At 42.0% G+C, this 20,206-nt stretch overlaps 1 protein-coding gene and 1 long non-coding RNA gene across 5 annotated transcripts in view; one reads left to right on the top strand and one right to left on the bottom strand.

Annotated features, from left to right (window-relative positions):
• Positions 1-17,824, bottom strand: part of BCAR3 (BCAR3 adaptor protein, NSP family member) — an 85,432-nt gene extending 67,608 nt beyond the window's left edge. The window contains exon 1 of one of the 4 annotated variants that reach the window (XM_083444859.1): positions 17,289-17,824. In XM_083444859.1, coding sequence (XP_083300985.1) covers positions 17,289-17,415 — 127 coding nt within the window. In that variant the 5' untranslated portion in view covers positions 17,416-17,824. Of the gene's footprint in view, positions 1-10,493; positions 11,329-17,288 lie in introns of those variants that run through there. The other 3 variants (XM_083444860.1, XM_083444861.1, XM_083444862.1) reach the window with 3 other exon arrangements.
• LOC310679639 lies at positions 14,110-15,567 on the top strand. The gene is made up of 3 exons (XR_014512430.1): positions 14,110-14,296; positions 14,431-14,543; positions 15,285-15,567. It is a non-coding gene; the product is annotated as an uncharacterized lncRNA (long non-coding RNA).
• Positions 17,825-20,206: the final 2,382 nt, after the last annotated feature.

The following is a 20,206-nucleotide window of genomic DNA, read 5'->3' as shown; positions in this document are numbered from 1 at the left end:
ATTATTATTTTCATCAAGAAAATGACTACAAAAATAACCCTAGGAAACCGTTTTTTTTTTCTGTTTTCCTTAGAATGTTAAACAGAATAAATGCAATGTAAGGAGCCTGTTGGATAATGATTAATGTGTGTCATTGTTAATCAGTTTCGAGTCCATTCAGGAAACCAGCAGGTATGAAGTACTACAGACTCATGTCAATCATCAAAACTCTGGTTGTTGGGCACACCCACAGGGATAGACTGGAGTGACATCACTCCTTAGGTACTACAAACCACAAGAAAAGTTATGAAGCAGACTGTTAAATCTTCTTGAATGCCAGTACTGTGGTTCAATCTACGCTCATTAAAAGTTTGCAAAGCACAGTCCCAAACATTCAAGTGAGATCATTAGTGTCCTTGCCCTACTTATCTTCTTTGATTTGACTGCTTCTTGGCAAGGTTGTTTGAAATGAAGTTAAACATGCCATCACACTCTTTTGAAAGTTTTACACCAGTATCTAGGGCTATCTTTTTGTTCACTCTTGTCCTCAGTTCAGGAGCAAAAAAATAATAATTCTACATACACCTTATTTCCTGTTCCACATTCAAACATTCCAAGGCAGGGATGGCCAACATCTTGGGGGTGGGGTGCTACTTCCTCATGAACAGCAAGACTTCCAATGAGAGCTTCCCACTTACTGATCACACAGTGATCAGGGCAGGACTTTGGGGCAGAAGGCCAGTGCCTCACCAAACAGAAGAAAGAGGTGCTCCCAAAATGTACAAGAGCTAGTTTATCACATTTTGAAGCAAATTAATACATGCTACCATCAAAAGAAAGGGACGTGGATGGCGCTGTGGGTTAAAGCCTCAGCGCCTAGGACTTGCCGATCGAAAGGTCGGCAGTTCGAATCCCCGTGGCGGGGTGCGCTCCCGTTGTTCGGTCCCAGCGCCTGCCAACCTAGCAGTTCGAAAGCACTCTCGGGTGCACGTAGATAAATAGGGACCGCTTACTAGCGGGAAGGTAAACGGCGTTTCCGTGTGCGGCTCTGGCTCGCCAGATGCAGCTTGTCACGCTGGCCACGTGACCCGGAAGTGTCTTCGGACAGCGCTGGCCCCCGGCCTCTTTGAGTGAGATGGGCGCACAACCCTAGAGTCTGTCAAGACTGGCCCGTACGGGCAGGGGTACCTTTACCTTACCATCAAAAGAGCGCCCCCGCAGAAAGAACATTAAGTAAAGAATCTTGTTGTTGTTATTGTTTAGTCGTTTAGTCGTGTCCGACTCTTCGTGACCCCATGGACCAGAGCACGCCAGGCACTTCTGTCTTCCACTGCCTCCCGCAGTTTGGTCAAATTCATGCTGGTAGCCTCGAGAACACTATCCAACCATCTCGTCCTCTGTTGTCCCCTTCTCCTTGTGCCCTCCATCTTTCCCAACATCAGGGAAGTAAAGAATCTAAAATTACTTAATTGCACCACCGAGAACATGTGTGAACCAAGTAGCTAGTCCAATGGTGCAGGATCATTGAACAAGTGTACACAGAGCTGACCTGATCAAAGTTTGGAAGAGTGAATCTTTATTATTTCAGCCTTGCATCTTGCAGACACTGCTGGGTCATGAAATTGGATAATACTGGGATCCAGATCAAATAAAAATGGGATTGGGCTCTGGGACAAACAAATAAACAAAACCTTGAAACGACTTAAATTGCATCTCTAGAAACATGTTCTCTTATTAGCTGGGGGAATGCCTAAAACCATAACAAAAACAGATTCCAAAAACAACAAAGTATTATTTTAGTTTGCTTCTTTTGTATCTTTTCTTTTCAACATGTCACAGTAGAATTATATCTGCAGCATGGTCATTAACCCTAAGGCTAGTTTTGTTGACAGAAAGCTACAAGGAAGAGATAAAAGAAGTTAAAACCTCAAAACTCACAGAGAAACAGGTTGTTACACCAGCAGTTAAGTTTACAGTCTGTGGGTAGAAAGTTACACTTAGATCTGGAAGACATGGGTTGAAATCTATCTCCACCACAGATACATTTGCCAGCCAATCCACTTATTCAAACTAAACATAGTCTGGCACTGCTGGGACCCTGCAACTTGAGAATGCAGATTGGGGGTTGTGGTAGACATCACATTATCACTGTCTCCAAACATCTAAAACTTCTTGCCCACAAAGCTACCACATCAGGGAGCATGGTTTTGGCCTAACCTTCTCCCAGATGTGCTTGTTTTTAATCTGTGCCGAGAGTTTTTATACATGGAATCACCAAAAACATCAAATCCCACACACCTGAATTGTGAAATGGCACAATGCTAAGGGCTACTTGATATTTCTGAAGATGTAGATTGGAGGAGCCACTGCCTGCAATATGGGAATAACTATATTAAAGGAAATGATGTTGTGGAGCCAAACACAATAAAAGTAACTCATTTGCAATTAAATTTGTCATCAATAGGAGGAAGAATGACTAAAATTATTTTAAAAGACATTCAGGTACCAGATGAACTCCTTTCACACACAGTTTGAGTCTAGGGATACCACTTACAACATATGCCTCATCCATCCTTTGGAAAGTTCAGAGCAGCTTACATGAAATTCACAGGTAGTTTTCCATCCATATATGGACTAAGCTAAGATCAGCCAAGTTTACACAATCTAACTCAGGGGTCAGCAAACTTTTTCAACTAGGGGCCAGTCCACTGTCCCTCAGACCTTGGGGGGGGGGAGACTATATTTGGGAGGGGTGATGCAAGAGCACCATGAGCCCTGGTGGCTGCTTACCTGTGTTTTGCCAGCGGCAGGGGCTGGCAACGGGACAATGAACAGCACACGAAAGGGCTCTGGAGAAGGGCTGCTTAAAATGGCAGCCACTCAAGCACTGCTGCTGCTGGCACCAACAAAGCCCAGCCCCCTTCCTCCTCTAGGCAGGGCGGGAAGAACCCAGGAGGGAGGGAGGAGCGCTGGCGCCGTGTGAGGGAGAGGGAAAGAACGCACGCATGCTGACGATCCACACGGCAATTCCAAGACCATCCACGGGCCGGGTCTAGAAGGCAATTGGGCCTAATCCGGCCCACAGGCCTTAGTCTGCCTACCCATGATCTAGCTGTTCTATGATGCCTAAGGTGTCTCTGGCTCCTATTCCCTACTATGACCTGCTTCAGTTGTGCCATTATTAGGGTAAAGCCAAATGGCTTTCTATACTGATCCTAAACGTATTTATTTCAACTGAGCCTCCAAGTGAAAAGTTTAGGATCACAGAATTTTAATGAAAATATAGATTCTGAAAATCATGAGCTCCCTACAGATAAATGACATTAAATTTTTGAGCCATTACTCTTTTGGATAATCTGTGAGGACAAATTAACGGTCTAAACTTTACTAACCATATTCTGGTCTATATACACCCAGTCTCTAGAGATCAACTTCTCTTCCATATTTTGGTCTAATGAAGGTGCCTGTGCAAGAATATCAGTTAATATTTCTATCAACAAAAAAGGCTGAACAGCCTGATCCAACCTAAGTTGGTTTGCATTTCTGTTTTCACAGGCAGAGTCTTCCAATATACATAGGCACTGCAATGAAGAAATCCAGGGCTTGCTTTTTCCTTTTTTTGACAAATGAACCTTTGAAAAAGAATACAAAGGGACCGTGGAACACACAGCCTGATAAAGATAAAAGATTATCTGGAGGGAATAAACACACCAAAAGCAAAAAGTCTGCTTAATTCCATCACCAACAAGTGTGTCTGCTAATTGTCAAAACTTCAGATATCAAAGGGTTCCACCTTTGTGTAAAGAACACAAGAAGAACCCTGGACCCTTCCAGCCCAGATCTAGTCCAGCATTCTGTTATTACTGTGACCAACAGATGCCTATGGGAAGCCCACAAGAATAACATGAGTACAATAGTTCCCCCCAGAACTAGTCTATGGCACTACACCATTTTTATAATTAAAAACGCTGACTCATCTTTAACATACATTATGAACATCTGAATGCGCATTGGAGCAGCTTCCCATGACGACAGCATTGTGCTGAATCAGCGGGGTGAGCATGGCAGCTTCATTTCTACCCCAAGCCAAAAGTGAACACATTTGTGGGGGTAGCTCTCAAGTTGCCTGAGCAAACTCTTTTTCTTTCTGTCCTTTTTTACTCATTACTCATGCCGAGCCAGCCAAAATCGTAAGAATTAATGATTTATTTTCCAAGTAATTTTAGAGCCAATGCATAGCCCCAAAGCAATCTATCTTACAAAAGGAAAAGCCAGAGCAGCAGCACGATACAAATAATTGAGTCACCCTGTGTGAACACTTTTATTGTAATGGTTATGAATGTATTTGGTGAGGCTTCCTAGGCAGGTTAGGGCAGGAGCAGACTTCTCTCCCATTCGTACGCAGTCACATTTTTGTCTGTGCTACCTCTACCCCTCATTCTCCTCCAACGCCAGTATCTCCAGGACACCTTGTCATTGAGCTCTGGCGCTAATAAATTTGTGTATCTTCTCTGGTGTTGCACTGACCAACAGTACTGAGAATCAACAAAGAATACACTTTTAATCCCACTTTTATTTTGGGGTAGCTCTTTTATTGGAAACTATACAATAGATCTCTGGGGAACCTCTAATAGATCAATGACAGGTTCTCCTGTTTTGTGCTGTTATTGGCTACAATTGCTCAATTGGCATTTCAGCTTTTCCCATCCACCGATTAAAGCATCCTGGGGAAATATTCCTCTTGAAGAACAGACCTTAAGTGAGGCAGAACAAAATACCTGATGAAATCACACCACAGCCCTCCCAGGTAATGAGGGTATGCCAAAAACTGCTTTGACCAATTCTGCACCCTGAAGTGAAACCTTTTCTTGCCTTGGAGAGAACTTGATAAGATCAAGTTTTAGAATCACAGTTCTTAACACAGCATGGCGCAAAGGCCTTTTCCACTGGTATCTCCATATGCCTCCTGCAGTTGCTTCTAAAGTCAGGAGACCATCCAGAGTGGGATTCAACATGCAGAAGCTTCTGTCAGAACACAAAATCAGCAACCCCTCTCCCTACAAGCCTAAGCACCTTTTGCTCATTCATATGAGTGTTAAGATCCCTAAATCTATTTACTGCCATATCTTAACTGTTTTATATAACTGTTTTTACTATTATACTACTTTGATGTGAGGCTACCATGCAGGTTGCTGATCAAATTACGTGGTCCATCAACACTGGAGCAATTGGAGCTCCTAGGCAAATTACTGGACCTACATATTCTTAATATGAATTATTCCTGTCAATTGGGTTCTATATGACTGTCACATTAAACCATATGCATCTCTTTTGAGAGTGAATTTAAAATACACTTCCAAACAACATTATACAGTCAAAAAGCAACTAATACTACTTAAGAAGCTTCCTGCCACTTTTACTGAAATACTATCATTTATTTTTAATCCATTGATTGCTTAAAAACAGGCCCTTAACTTAATACGTTCTGCTGACAGCTCAAATAAGAGCTAATAAGCAGATTTCAGAGAGGAATGCAATTCATGATTTACCTCTTTTGATCATATTATATGACTCTTTGTGAAAGGTTCCCTCCATATTGAAGGAAGGGAACTACATTTAACCTTCTCAAATAGCATGTCACTCAGTAACATGTCAAGATATTTTACAGAAGGGATGATCAACCTTTCAACATCAGAGCTCCAAAACCCTTAATTCCCATGTAGAGAAAAATGAATTTTGGACAGATGAACTTCAGTCACGCCACAGGGCTGAACAGCTTAAAAAGCTGCACCTTCCAAAATATCCTCTTTTATACAACTATGAAAGTACAGGATCCCTATTGCTGAAAGGTTGGCCATCTCTGGTTTACAGTGAGAGCTCTGTAATTCTTACCAGTTAACAAGCAGCAAACTCCCCAGTCCAGTGCATGCTTACTCAGCTGTTTATTATCAGATTTACTTAAAGGTAAGGGCAGATTCTAAAAGGACCGCTATGTTAGTCTCTTGCAATAAAATCAGACAGAACAGCCCAGTGGCACCTTGAAAGACTTAACTAATTTACTGTGACATAAGCTATTATCTGCCTTGTCAGATGCATGAGAGAGATCATGAAAATACTAAGCAGACAAAACAGAGGCCTGGTTTGCACATAACACTACGTCATGGTTTGTTTAAGCCAGAGATTGCTTAAGTGTAGTTTTCTAGATGTTGCTGGACTGCAGTTCCCATAACCCTTGACCATTCACCAAGTTGACTAGGGCTGATGGGAGCTGGCACTCAACAAAATATGGAGGGCCACAGGTTCCTCACTCTTGATTTAAGTCGTGGCTTGTTTAACAAACCACAAATTTCCTCACATGATTATATTCTAGCTTGTTTCTCCAAGGTTTCTTTTGTTTTCCAGCCGTTCTCACATTTTGCCTTTTATTACTTGTTGAGCCTCTGGTGTTGAGTGGCCAACAAACCATAGTTAACGGTGCTGGGTTCCTGCATGATGCCAAGCAATAAGGCAAACACAGTTTCATAAGCAAACAAACCATGGCTTCACACTGTGGTTTGCTGGTGGCAATTGTGGTAAGCTTCTGGGCAGGATTCTCACGTAACACTAACCCATAATTTAATAATGTATAGCTGAAAAAACAAAGTTTACAGTTATGTGCTAACCAGGCCAATCAGTCATACATCAACAATCTTCACTAGCTTCATTCTCACTAAGGTGGTCAAAGGGAAAAATCTGCCATGTGAGTCCCCAGCAGGAAATATGGCAAGATGCTGCCCAGACACAGTCTAACCACCTCCATGAGGACAAGCAAGCTCTAGTCCAGAGGTGGCTAATTTATAGGCATCAGGATGTTATTGGAATACAGTTCCCACCATCCCTGAACATCAGCTGTCTGGAGGGGCACGTGTTAGTGACCTTCTACCCCAATGTTTCTCAAACTTGGGTCCCCAGCTGTTGTTGGACTACAACTCCCATCATCCCTGACCACTGGTCCTGACAGATAGGGGTGATGGTAGTTGTAGTCCAACAACAGCTGGGGACACAAATATGAGAAACACTGCTCTAGTCCATTAAAGACTATGGCAAAATGTGCTAAGTCTTTAAGGTCCCACAAGACTTTGCCGTTTTTACATCCAAGTATGCATAGTTAAGATTGCAACCTTAGTAAGGACTCAAATTGGACCTAAAAAAAATTAAACCTAGTGACCAACTAAAAAAAGGGAAAAAAAGTCCTCTGCCTCTCTTTTGCAACTAAGCAGACTTTTTTCTTTTCTTCTGCATGTCGAGTCCATCCATTGTCCTCCCACCATTCCGTTACCATGATTTCTGAGAGTTGTCATGGATATGCATGTGAACTTTCCCAGACAAATAACTTTCCTAAGAGTAAACCTAAACACCTTTTAAAATAATGGACTTCTAGGGAAATAAAGAAAATGAGAGAGAATGAATCCAGCCCAAAGTGGTTTATTGATGTAATCAAAGTATGTTTTTATTTGCTCATCCAATTAAAACAGCCTAACTATGTAGTTAGCAAAAGTGGAATGTATTTCAGGTACAATCCAGAGTTATGGACATCCTTAAATGTCTCCCAATGGAATACAAGAACTTTAAAACACTTAATTCTGACTAGATTGGACACACGGTTGTCATTTTTCTCATTCCCTGCCCCATCCCCTAATCCTCTATTATACCTTCTCACACCATTCTTGCAATGTAGGCTAGGCTGCGAGATCAAGAGATCCTCTTGATTACTGCATCAAATGCAGTTTCAGTTTTTGCTTTGAAAAAATATTTAAAATTGGGTGGAATCTTTTCTCTCTCTCCCTCTTTACCAATCTCAAGCCATTTCCTTGCCTATCTAACCCAACAGCTCACACCTCCACAGCCTCTCTGTCTCTTAGTAGCTTAAGATTCACATCAGTTCTTCACAAAGAGAGAGTTCAGGGTGAGTCATATCCAGAGAAGTGGGCTTTTCTTGTCTCCCTTCCTCCTCTCAGGGACAAACACAACCAGCTATTCATTCTTTGGCCAAACAAAGCAGGAGAACAATGTTGTCAGCAGAGTTACACAGGCAGCCCACTTCTCACTCTTTACTAACTTTCCAAAACAAATTAGTTAGGAAGCCAGCCCCATCCTAAAGTCCTGCCTTCTCTTAAGCCTTGCCCATATAACACCGTCAAGGCTTCCTGAGCCCTTCAACAGTAAGGTAATTTTGGTGCAAATCAGTAAAACGAGTGAAAGGGGTTAGGTTAGGGGGAGAAAAGCAACATAAATTTAGTTAATTCCCAACTATAAGAATAAAATTCTATTTGATAGGACTCCTAACTAAAGAGGTAAATTTTTTTTAAAAGGCCAGCACATTTTATAAACTTACTTTAAGAGGAATGTTTTGTACATCAATGCCAGTTGTGTCTGCTGAGAGAAAATCAGCTGGGATGTATAATGGGCAAATTCCATCACATTCTTACTACCATAGTAACCTGTTTTTTAAACAGACACACTTGCCTTTCACAACTCAAAATACGCAATTGCTGGCAACTCTTTAATAAAAGCTCTCTATTATTAACATCTTTCTAGTCCAAAGGAATCCCTGCTCAAATTAAGCAAAGCCAACATAGTGGAGAGCACAAGCGTTAGTAAACATCTTAAAGGCATCTGAATAAGCAGCTTAACCCTTGCAGAATACCGTATACACTGGAAACACTAGAATCTTGTATACTGGAGAGATAAGTGAGACAGGTTGGCACTGAAAACTACAACAAAGCTGGTGATAATTATGATTATTGTTTTCTGAAGCAGTTCACGGTACTTTGCAAAATACAGAAGGGCAGGTCCTCCTCGCCCACAATGAGTTTACAATCAAAACTTCAACACATGAAGACAGAGAAAGGAGAGTGAAGTGGAGGTGAGGGAGATGTGCTTGCTGCTGTTACACATATATAGGCTTAGGCTGCAAACACACCATACTTTTAAAGCACATTCACACACCCCTAGAACAAAACACAGCTTGGGAACTGTAGTTTGTTATGCGTGATCAGCATTGTAGCTCTGTGTGGGGCTAAACTACAGTTTCCAGGATTCTTTGGGACATAGGAACTGTACATAGGCAGTCCCATAAGACACAGGAAGTACAGTATTATATACCTATACACTGATGAATCACAGAAAGAAATTTAAAAGCTCTTAAAAGACCATCTCCAACCTCCTATGCTAAGGGAAGATAACCCACCAACTTTGACTCTCACTGGTAGTTCCAACAATGCAGAATGTTACAATAATAAGACAAGTGGATTAAGGAAAGGGGGAAACAGTTATGAATATTTTACCATATTATCCAGGATAATCTTTGACAACTGATTTTTTAAAGACATATTATACAATCATTCCAGACACACACACACCTTTTTTACATCTTCAGACTCTAACTCTAACACACTTTGTAAACCACATCATGTGTGCTATTTGCCAAATGTAAGTCAATAATCTTAGACGTTTTAGGATTTACCAGTTATTTGACTTTGTACATTTAAGTTAGCTCCATTCAAGGGTCTTTATATTTTTTTTTGGGGGGGGGAGAAATAAACATGCCATATCTATATACATGTATCAGCCTGTTTTCACAAGAACTAAACTACTGATTATGCTCTCCACTTTAATGCCCCATCAACATGACTCTAACATGTGATGAAAAACCCACCCTTTCGCTCTCCCTACTGAGGTTATGAAGGGAACTGTTAAGTAATCTGCATTCAACAATTTTGTGTAGCCTTTCCATAGAAATCAATTTCGTTCCCCAAAAGCATTCTCTTCTAAATCCTAGGTAGGCAATTTCAGAATGGAAGCTATTCCTCCTAACTACAAACCAACCAGCGTTCCTCTTGATGTAGTAGCCCAGAGGTAGGCAACCTAAGGCCCGGCGGCCAAATGCGGCCCAATCACCTTCTCAATCTGGCCCGCGGACGGTCCGGGAATCAGTGTGTTTTTACATGAGTAGATTGTGTGCTTTTATTTAAAATGCATCTCTGGGTTATTTGTGGGGCACAGGAATTCGTTCACCCCCCAAAAAAAATATAGTCTGCCCCCCCCCACTTGGTCTGAGGGACAATGGACCGGCCCACGGCTGAAAAAGGTTGCTGACCCCTGTAGTAGCCAGAAATCTTGTGAGCACTTCATGGCGAATAGGCAAGTCTGTCGGATCCGGTAGGGCTTACTTCTGAGTAAACATGCAAGATGGGCCCGGACTACACAGTCCTCTTTCCCCTCCCACCACAATTTACTACCGTCAAAAATACGGTAAATATAATAATAATAATGTAATAAAAACTCCAGCAGCACGGTCGAGCTCCGCAAACCTTAAATCAACCCGGCGTTCTTTTTGCTGTTGCATCGAACAGAAGTTTCCTCAAAAAAATACACCGGGGTGTGTGTTTTTTTTAATTATTATTTTGGAAACCAACCACCCTGCTCAAGTTTTCTTTCGTCGCTCTACAAAACCAAAAAGGCGCCACTCTTACCTCAGGGGATGCTGGTTCGCGGCGCTGGAAGGGGAAAACTCGGCAGCCGCGCACTCCTCGCCCCAATTTGGGCAGCCGGGGAGACTTAGAACGCCGCCCCGCTCATCGGGCGCGGATCCTCCGCAGGGTCTCTTCGGGCTCCGTCGTTCACCTTCAAGCGGCTTGGCCGGGACAGAAGCGCTGCATGGTTCCCCGACCGCTGAGCCGGCGGTAGTGCTGCTGCGAGGCGAGAGTTTCGCAGCTCGGGCAGGCAAGCAAGCAAGCCGCCAACCAACCCCGGGCGGCGCGCGCCGCAAACTCAGGCAGCTGCAGGCACGGCGGCCAAGCCCCACACGAGGCAGCGCCGGCGCTCCGGGAGTGATTGAGAGCCGCTCCGCAGCCACACCCCTGCGCCGCCGGAGCCCCCTCCAGAGGAGCTATTTACATACGGTGACCTCCCGTTGCCCTTTGCCGCGCCGAGAACTTTTCCTTTAGTCCTCCCCATAATTCTTCCCTTTAAAATCAGCTCCCTGAAAAAGTCATGATTTACTACTTCCTAAAGGCAACCTTTTTTTATTTTTTTTTGCCGCTAGGTCAGGCCAGGCTGTTAAGCGCAGCTGATTTCATTAGCTTGAGCCCCTCCCTTGACTGGCATCCAATCTTCCCAGCCATGGTTTGTGGTGGGTGGTTTTTTTTCTTTCTTCTTTTTGGTCTTCTTGTCAAAAACTATTCACCGTGTCAGCCAAAGGGGCCCGCATACCAGCAAATAAGCACGCTTAATTAAAACAGCAGGTGAGGAAAGCAATAAACAAGACAGCCCTCTCGCCCCTGTGCGATTTCATCCTTTGCCAGGCTTAAGGAGAAGAGAAATTTATACCACCGCCCACCAAATGTGGATATCCAACGGGTCAAACTGAGCCGCAATACTGGCTGCCTCCGAACGGTCATATTATTGCCACGGTTCAAAGCAAAGCCGGCCCTAACATTGGGCAGAATTCAAGTGGTCCATCTATAACAGCACATATACCTGAAACCCCACTAGCGTTGTTCGCATATCACAGATTCTTTTCAGATATTCAACAAATTTTCCCCCAGTCCTCAATGAACTTTTGGTCTCGAAGATATCTGATTTTCCCAGTTAGTCTGTCCAGTTCTGCATAGTCTGTCAGCTTCAGTCTCCATTCTTCTATCCTCGGTATTTCCTCTTGTTTCCATTTCTCCCAGTACATTTCCAAGCACAATTCAAAGTGTTGGTGCTGACCTTTAAAGCCCTCAATGGCTTCAACCCAGTATACCTGAAGGAGCATCTCCACCCCCATTGTTCAGCCCGGACACTGAGGTCCAGCTCCGAGGGTCTTCTGGCGGTTCCCTCACTGCGAGAAGCGAAGTTACAGGGAACCAGACAGAGGGTCTTCTTGGTAGTGGTGCCCGCCCTGTGGAACACCCTCCCATCAGATGTCAAGGAAATAAACAACTATCTGACTTTTAGAAGGCATCTGAAGGCAGTGCTGTTTAGGGAAGTTTTTAATAACTGATGTTTTAATGTATTTTTAATCTTTTGTTGGAAGCCGCCCAGAGTGGCTGGGGAAACACAGCCAGATGGGTGGGGTATAAATAATAAATTATTATTATTAGATTTAGGGCAGTATTTATTATTATTATATATTTATTCATCATCATCATCATTAATTAAAATATTTATCACAGGAACCACAGAAATATATTTAAGGCAAGGTGTAGGTGGTTCAAGGAGGCCCAAGGTTAATTGAAAAGAGATCCCAACTATACTGAAAATACAGTTTAGGAATACTAGAGATCTGTAGAAGAACTAGAAGATCGCTGTTTGGAGCTTGTCCTCTTTACTGTCAACATCAGTTCTCCCTCCCTCTCAATGCATTCCCTTCACAACTAACTTCTGCTCCACGGCACAGCAAGCAAGGCATCACAGTCTGTTTCTGAGTCCTAGAGTTAAATCTCTCCCTCTCCTTTACCAACTAGCCTCCTGACCACAAAAGCAGGCATTGTTGTGGGGGCCTCAATCCCCCTAGTCCATTTGGGGGGGGCTGTGGTCCCCTCTCCCCCCTTTAGAGTCCCAGGTGTATCAACATGGCGGAAACACCGTTTGAATTTTCTTCATGACTCTGATCTAAATAACTACTTTATGAGCGCACAAGGACTTTGGCACACCCAGGAGGATTTTTTACGTAGAGAAGCTGGTCAGCTCATCCCTTCCCGAGCCCCTATCATATCACAAACTGCTTTTGAAAGTCTCCTCATTTTCAATAGGGGTTTGCCTTGCAGCATGAAAAACTGCCTGTTCCGAAATTCAATTGCTTATAAATCTAGTTGCTTGGATCCAGGCCCAAGGCATGTTTTGGTAATCATGGGGAAAATGTGATTATATGGCTTAGCCAAGAGGGACTCTCATCATTAGTTGCCATTCGGACTGAGCTGGGACTAGAGTCATACCTGGGCTTGCTTGCACCTTTAGCAAGGCGATGTATCGGCACGAGTGCAAACCCACCTCCATTTAAAAACATGGCGTAATTCACAATCACAAATGACCCTTAAGCTGAGCATTTAACAACGCAATCCTATAAATGTCTATTCATCAAGTTCATTGGGGTTTACTCCCAAGAAGCTAGGTGCGTAGGACTGCAGTCTAAATCTAGCAAGCCAGAGGTAGGAACTTCAGACAATACCTCACTTGCCTTCTCACTTCTGACTAGATGCCAGAAATAAGCCCCACTTAAGTCAATGGCCATTGCTCTCTGGGGGCTTGGGCGGGCTGCCCCTCTGCCTGATTGCTTGGTCAGGTGCCTTTTCCAATAGCACCAACTGTGACTTGTTGGGAGAATACAGCTGGGGCAAGACAAACAAACAAGCAACAAACAAGCATCTAACCAGCACCAGGTCAGGAGGGCGGCAACTGCCAGACAGCACCATCCATACACAATGTCCAGTGTCTGCCACCTGAAGAACAAACCATAATACTTAGCCACGGTTCGAAATTGGCTTAGTTCAATAAGTCACAGTTAACACTAGCCACAGTCTGAGCTTGTTTGGACAGAATGCTAAATAATGTTTTAGTGCTTAGTAAGCGGGCTTTAGGCTTAGAAGCTTCCCTCACATGGACGTGAGGAGGAAATCTGAATCTTTGGCTTGTCTGTTTACCTAACCATAGTTACTCACTATGTTGAAACCCAGGTAAACTGTGGCTAGTCTTAACTTTGATTTAGGGAAACATGCCAACTTCAAACGACAGTTCACAATCTTCTTTCCCTAAACCATTGTTTGTGGTTTGGATAAATCATGGTTAATTTACAATGGAAGCAACTGCTTCCACACTCCCTGTCATACATGTGCTGGTGGAGGGAGAGTACCTGAAACTGAGGTAGTTTAGTGTTTTGTCTTAACCAGATCATTTGTTAGGCATGAGAAGTTGTAGTTAGCTAAAAACAGCAGAAAATGCTTCCAATTTCCTCTAAGCCATACTGGAGAAGGAGGGGGTATATAGGCCTGAGGTTTGTGTATGTAACACTAAACTATGGCTTAGTGTTGTATCTAAATACAGTATATAATTTTCCATATATGTATATTTTGTTATTTTGCAAAACTATGTGAGTACACTTTTTTAAAAAACCTTCCTAAGAAGAAACCATTAATTTTGAGATAAGACAGCCACAGGCAGCCTCACCCAGAAATAGAAAAAGGACTTTCTTTCTTTTTAATTCTAGGAATTACTGTACAGCCTTGTTTATTCATAAGGCATAGAAGAGATATAAGAGTCTTTCAGATAGTCATGCTTTCTGATAAAGCAGAGGGTAAAGTATACATTACATGGGGAATGTACTAGTAATATATAATGCAAAATAAGATAAAATTAAAAATTTTAATAGCCCTTTCTGATAAGAAAAGTTCTACTGTCTTCTCATGTGTTACTCTTTTTTGCAAATAGTTCCTGGAATAGCACTCATCTATGTGGTCTTTCAGGAAAAGAACTGAATTTGGTTCTGGGTTGAAATTACACATCTGCCATGACCTCAAGTATGTGGCTTTGGGCAAATTACCGTAAGTATCTTTCAGCTTTGTTTGAAAAGAGCATAATAGTGACTATCACCTACCTCGCAGGGTATTGTGAGGACAATCAATAAAGTATTACGGGGAAGGGGAACAAAAGAATGAAAGAAAGCAAAATAAAAGTGTCTGAGTTGTTCACTAGAGGCTTTGGCAGTGTCCTATCAGTCTTCTACAGCCCAGAATTACAAGGAACTCCAGTTCATATTGTCCTGTGAGTCAACATGGCTTCTCCCAATGAACTGGAAGGTTACTTGATGAATGTATTGCAGTAACCAAAGGTTTGCCATCACCTAGCCCACAGGACTTCACCTTCTTACTTAGGTACAGCCCGCAACCGCATGGACCTTATTTTCCATTCAAATAGCTGTAGACTTTATTTCTAATGATTCACACACTTACCCAGCTAATTATCATTGTTCTGTGGTGGAGGGAGCAGGCAGGCATGTGCACCTTATTCTAGCCTAGCCCTAAGCACAGAAGTCCAATTTGCATGATCCTTCCTCCTCATTAAAGGGAGGAAAACACTGCATGAATTAGATCCATGGACTGGAGTTCACCATGTGAATATATGAATCAGTTCCTTTCACCGTGTTGAGTATATGAATCAGTCCTATGATATAATCTCTGTGTTTGGTTTCTGGGATTAAGCTAAATGCCTATCAATAATCCATTCTTTTATATGTTTTGGACATTTCTATACACCTCATAATCTAAAAGAGTTTGTATTTTCAGATTTGCTTCATCTTATTCAAGGTTATGTCCTCTTGCTACCAGTTCCTCAAAACTCCCGCACTGCCTGAGAGTTGCCTCTCTCTTTCCTTGAATGTTGACATTCTGCAGCTGTGTTGTCTTCTGTAATCCCCAAAAGTTTTTCTTAACATTGTTCTATTACTTTCTTTCCTTTGTCTGAGTTCATAAGCCAGCAGCTCAAAGGCTTTCCTGCTACTACATTGGTAATAATTATGCCTTAGCCAGCAATTTATATTTCTAAATAAAACAATGGTTTTAAAACAAATACTGTTCCATAACTTTTGTCAGGAGTCTTGACTGCTTTTTAGATAACAATATTTTTTAACAACTTCTATTCCAGAACCTGTTGTGTTTTCATTTTTCTCTTCATCACAGAAAGCTATTCCAACAAATGTTTTCTTCTCAGGCTATAGCTAAATGACTACAATCAAATTCAAACTGTGTAGATCTGTTGACTCTATCTTAAGGGTACCATGATCACAATGATTATTTTAAAACAAACTGTGGGTGAACATAATAATTGTGTCAACCAGAAATCTTAAGAGTCAAGGGTATGTGAAAGGCACACATGAAACTGGCTGAGACATACAAATCTTGGCTTTGTGCCTGTGTGCTCTATCCTCATGTTGCCTCTTCCCTCCTCAGCCTGCTCAGATTATATTTATTTAAACCGTAAAATATAGGATACAGCATAGACATAAAATCAGAAACATTTTTAAATAGCATCAAAATAACACCAAAACCAAACCAGCAAAGGGAAAGGAGTAGTACCAAAGATATGCAAAGCACTGAAATGCTTAAAAAACAACAACAGCTGTAAAGCCTGGAAATCTCATAGTTGTAGAGTTGGAAGGAAGCCCAAGGGTCATCTATCTAATCTCAGGCATGGCCAAACTTGGCCCTCCAGCTGTTTTAAGACTACAATTCCCATCATCCCTGACCAGTGATCTTGTTAGCTAGGGATGATGGGAGTTGTAGTCCCAAAACAGCTGGAAGGCCAAGTTTGGCCATGCCTGATCTAATCCAACCCCCTGCAATGCAGGAATCTCGACATGTGGTTCCCCATCCAATTTGAAACCACACCAGACCCTGCTTAGCTTTGCAAATGTGCTAGCAGTTTCATCGCTGCACCGCTCTTCACCTGGTGCTGAAAGTAGCACAATATTGACACAAAGCAAGCTTCTTTGGGAAGAAAATTCCACAACCAGGGCACAACTGAAAAGGTTGTTTTCTTCATAGACACACTCATCCAGAATGCAGATGGCTTCTATTAACTGCAGTTTCCTGTTACATCTGAACCAGAAAGCCATGGTTACCAGGTTCACAAGCAGTCAGAATCTGAAGCTACAGTTTGAACTTGACTTAAGATCCTGCTTTGTTCTGAAACTAGTAGCCATGATTTCCCAGTTTGGACATAACAGGAAACCCATGGCTAATGGAAGACTTCCTGGGTTAATATCAGTGTGCTGAGGAAGAAAGCATTTTTTGCTTATTTTATAACTCCTCTTTTTGCTGTCTTTTCTTTCAGACTATCAGGGTCATTGAACAGTAGATTGTTTTCACTTTAACAGGCTCCTGCCTCATCATCAAACTTGTCACAGAAGTGAGAGCAGCTGAGAGGCAAGGACAATTATTTCAAGATAACAAGATCCTGACAGCTGATTCCTGCTGTAAGAATGTTATAAATACAGTCACTCACAAGGGCAGTAAAACAGATGAAACCACTGGAGAGTAGATTTAATTCACCTCAGGTGTCACCTTTCCACTATTCTTTCATCTTCTTTGCACCTTAGCCTAAAATATTTATTGTCTTTCCTTAAGTCTTTTTTTTTTTTTACCCGAATGATCTAGAATTAGATCAAACACTCTGTTTTAATATTTCCATCAGACAATGTCTAAAAAAAAAATCAAAGTATCTGAAGATTATAAACTGTAAATTTTAAAGAAGAAGTATTGAACTAAATATGGAACGTAGACAGAAATTACCTTCAAAACATTCATCTGCAAAGGAAAGAGGAAGCTCCAGTGGATTTGGAAACAAAGGGATGAAAGGAGGGCAAATAAAACTAAGAACATAAGAAGAGCCTGCTGGATCAGACCAAAGGCCCACCATCCTGTTCTCAGTGGCCAACCCAATGCCTATGGGAAGCACGCAAGCAAGACCACACCAGCAATCTGCCAAACCCTGCCATCTCTAGCAACTGCTCTTCGGAAACCTGGTGCCTCCGGCAGCAGAGACAGAACACAGTCATCCCACCACTAGTGGGGTCACAATCCAAAGTTTAGCTGTGCATGAAGAAGGTCATTCTTTTGCCTGTCCTGAATCTTCCAGTGTTCAGGTTCAACTAGGAAGTTAACTCAACACTTTTTTAAATTTTTTTATGGGAACTATACTGGGCCACTTCACAGATTCAACTGGCTTGAGGATTACCATGGTCGATAGTGTAGGCATAAATAAGGCACTTTGCAAACTGGGTGCTGTGGGATGAAAGCATCCCAAATGCCGAGTTAAAAAGGGCCAATGCTCACAAGGGCTATAGAACTGTGTGATGTCATATGCCTGAGGCAGTTATTTCAGTTGGTACAGTTAACGGCAGTTACGGAAAGTCTTTTAACAGTTTGAGCAGCAGGTATGTTCTGTTGTGCTGCTGCCTGCCTCAGAGTTAGTCTGTATTTATCTTGGATGCACATCTATGTAAGATGTCTTGGCAACATAAGCAACGCCTATCTGCGTTGTATATTTTACTCTGCAAGTGGAAGTATGCTAAGTAAAATGTATTTGTTCTTTAAACTTTAAAAGAGAGCGCCTTGCATAGTTTTTGTACAAGGAAAAAGGAACTAATTAAAGGGTCAAAAGACCCGGGGAACTAGAGTCTAAATGGGAACTAGAGTGTAATTCCCACAGGTGTGCCATACACAGGCCCAAGCATACATAGACTTGAATGGCACAATTTCCTCCCACCCTTAGGGAGCAGGAAGAACCATATGCATTGGACCTCCATAAGTACAAGACGATGGCTGCTGTGCCCGGTTTATGTAATGTCTTATATGCACCATGGGGAGAAGTGACTGTACCTGCTCCTTCCACTGCAGAATGCCAGTCCCTAGTTATGTCAGTGTGTAAGCTGAGCTTTTGAACCCACCATGCAACACATTTCTGTTATGTTTTTTGGGGATTCTCCAAATCTTAGCTGGCCTTGGTAGCTAGCCATTATTTGTGGTTCTCCCAACCCTACCCTACCTGAGTCCTCTTGCATACTGAGAGTATTCAAGGGAATGGAAGGGCCAGCTATTAATTTTGTAGTGATATTTACAAGTGTTCGGAAGTAGCAAAAAAACCCACATCTTGTTGCTTTGAATCACCTTAAAAGGATGACATATAGTAGGGTGTTTGTTTGCTTTTTGTTTTTTAAAAATGATTTTTTTTTAATTGCCCCTTTTTCCAAGTTCCAGAGGAAGGGCGACGGAATAACCACTCACCTCATGCCTGGATTTGGAGGCGCTCAACAAAAGCAATAATCCCTAGTTCTGCAAATCCTGGAGCCATTTGTGAGACTGCATTCCTACCAATCCCAAAGTCTGCTGCATATGCCAGACATCTCAAGGGGAGGATCTGTCTCTTCCACACATCACAAAAAAGAGATCCCCGCCCCAACCTCCAAATCTCCATCAAGCAGTAGTCAGCATGCTGTCTCTAGCACGGTGGTCTCAAGGGGTGTGGTGTGCCACACTGGTGTGGCAGGAGAGGGTGGCAAGAAGATTTGAGGACAATCAACATTATATTTGAGGAATGATTCATGTTCTTATGTAGCTGCATGGTTTTATAGTTTCTGCATGTCCCATGATCATATTATAAAGTAGTTGTGTTCTATGCTAGGAATTCTTTCTTTTTGTTTTGCAATGTATTTCTCATCAATAAGAAATCCGGAGGGGCGTGAGCAAATTTTTATTCTGAAAGGGTGACCCAAAGGAAAAATGTTTGAGAACTACTGCTCTAGATTTTTCCTATTTGCACTTAAAAGAAGCCCCCAAATATAAAGGAAATGCCTAGTGGGTGGATTTCATGCAGGGTAGAGTTCATTAGAAGCATATCTGAAGATACCCAGAAAGAAGATGGAATGGTTCTCATTTTTTAAATGTCTGAAAAACAACCATTTATTAAAAAACAAAACAAAACCTCTCTTGCATAAATTGTGCCTGGCTCAATTTATAAACTCACTCTGGAAGTTAATTCAAGTTAATATAATGAAAGATCTCATGTTGTCTCAGCAAAATGGCTCCTTTCCAAAGTTCCAACATAGCAAAAGGAGATTATTTAGGATAAATTGCTTTAAATAACATTTGGAGTTGTGTAAGAATTCAGGAGCCTATGTCTCAATTCAAAACAGTTTTTGGCACACTTATAGAAGAGTAAGATTCTGACATCTGGCACTCAGTAGCTGTTATACAGAAGTTCATTTTTGAAAGTTGCTGGTATAATTCAGAACTGTAGTGGAACACATACATTAAGCAGAAAATTTCTATTAATTCAATAAACTATATTAATATGCAGTGCAAACATGATAAAAAGACAGAGGCCACAATCCATTAACATTAGTTAACAAATTAGTCATGGTTAACTTACTTACTGAGCAAAACAAACTTTCTCAAGAAAGAAACAGAGAATTGTAGAGTTAGAAGGTATCCCGAGGGTCATCTAGTCCAACCCCCTGCAGTGCAGGAATCTTTTGCCCAAAAGATCTCACCTGAGACTCCAGGAGCCACTCCCAGCCACAATAGACAATACTGTGCTAGTTGGACAAACAATCTGACCTGATATAAGGCACCTTCCTGTGTTTCTGAATTGTGGTCTGGGGATCATAAAACTGTGGCTCAGAAAATGTAATACATCAACACAGTCTAAA

The sequence above is a fragment of the Podarcis tiliguerta genome (genome assembly GCF_965153285.1).
Source record: "Podarcis tiliguerta genome assembly, chromosome: 6".
NCBI classification, from domain to species: domain Eukaryota; kingdom Metazoa; phylum Chordata; class Lepidosauria; order Squamata; family Lacertidae; genus Podarcis; species Podarcis tiliguerta.
This window is presented reverse-complemented; position numbering and strand designations above follow the sequence as displayed.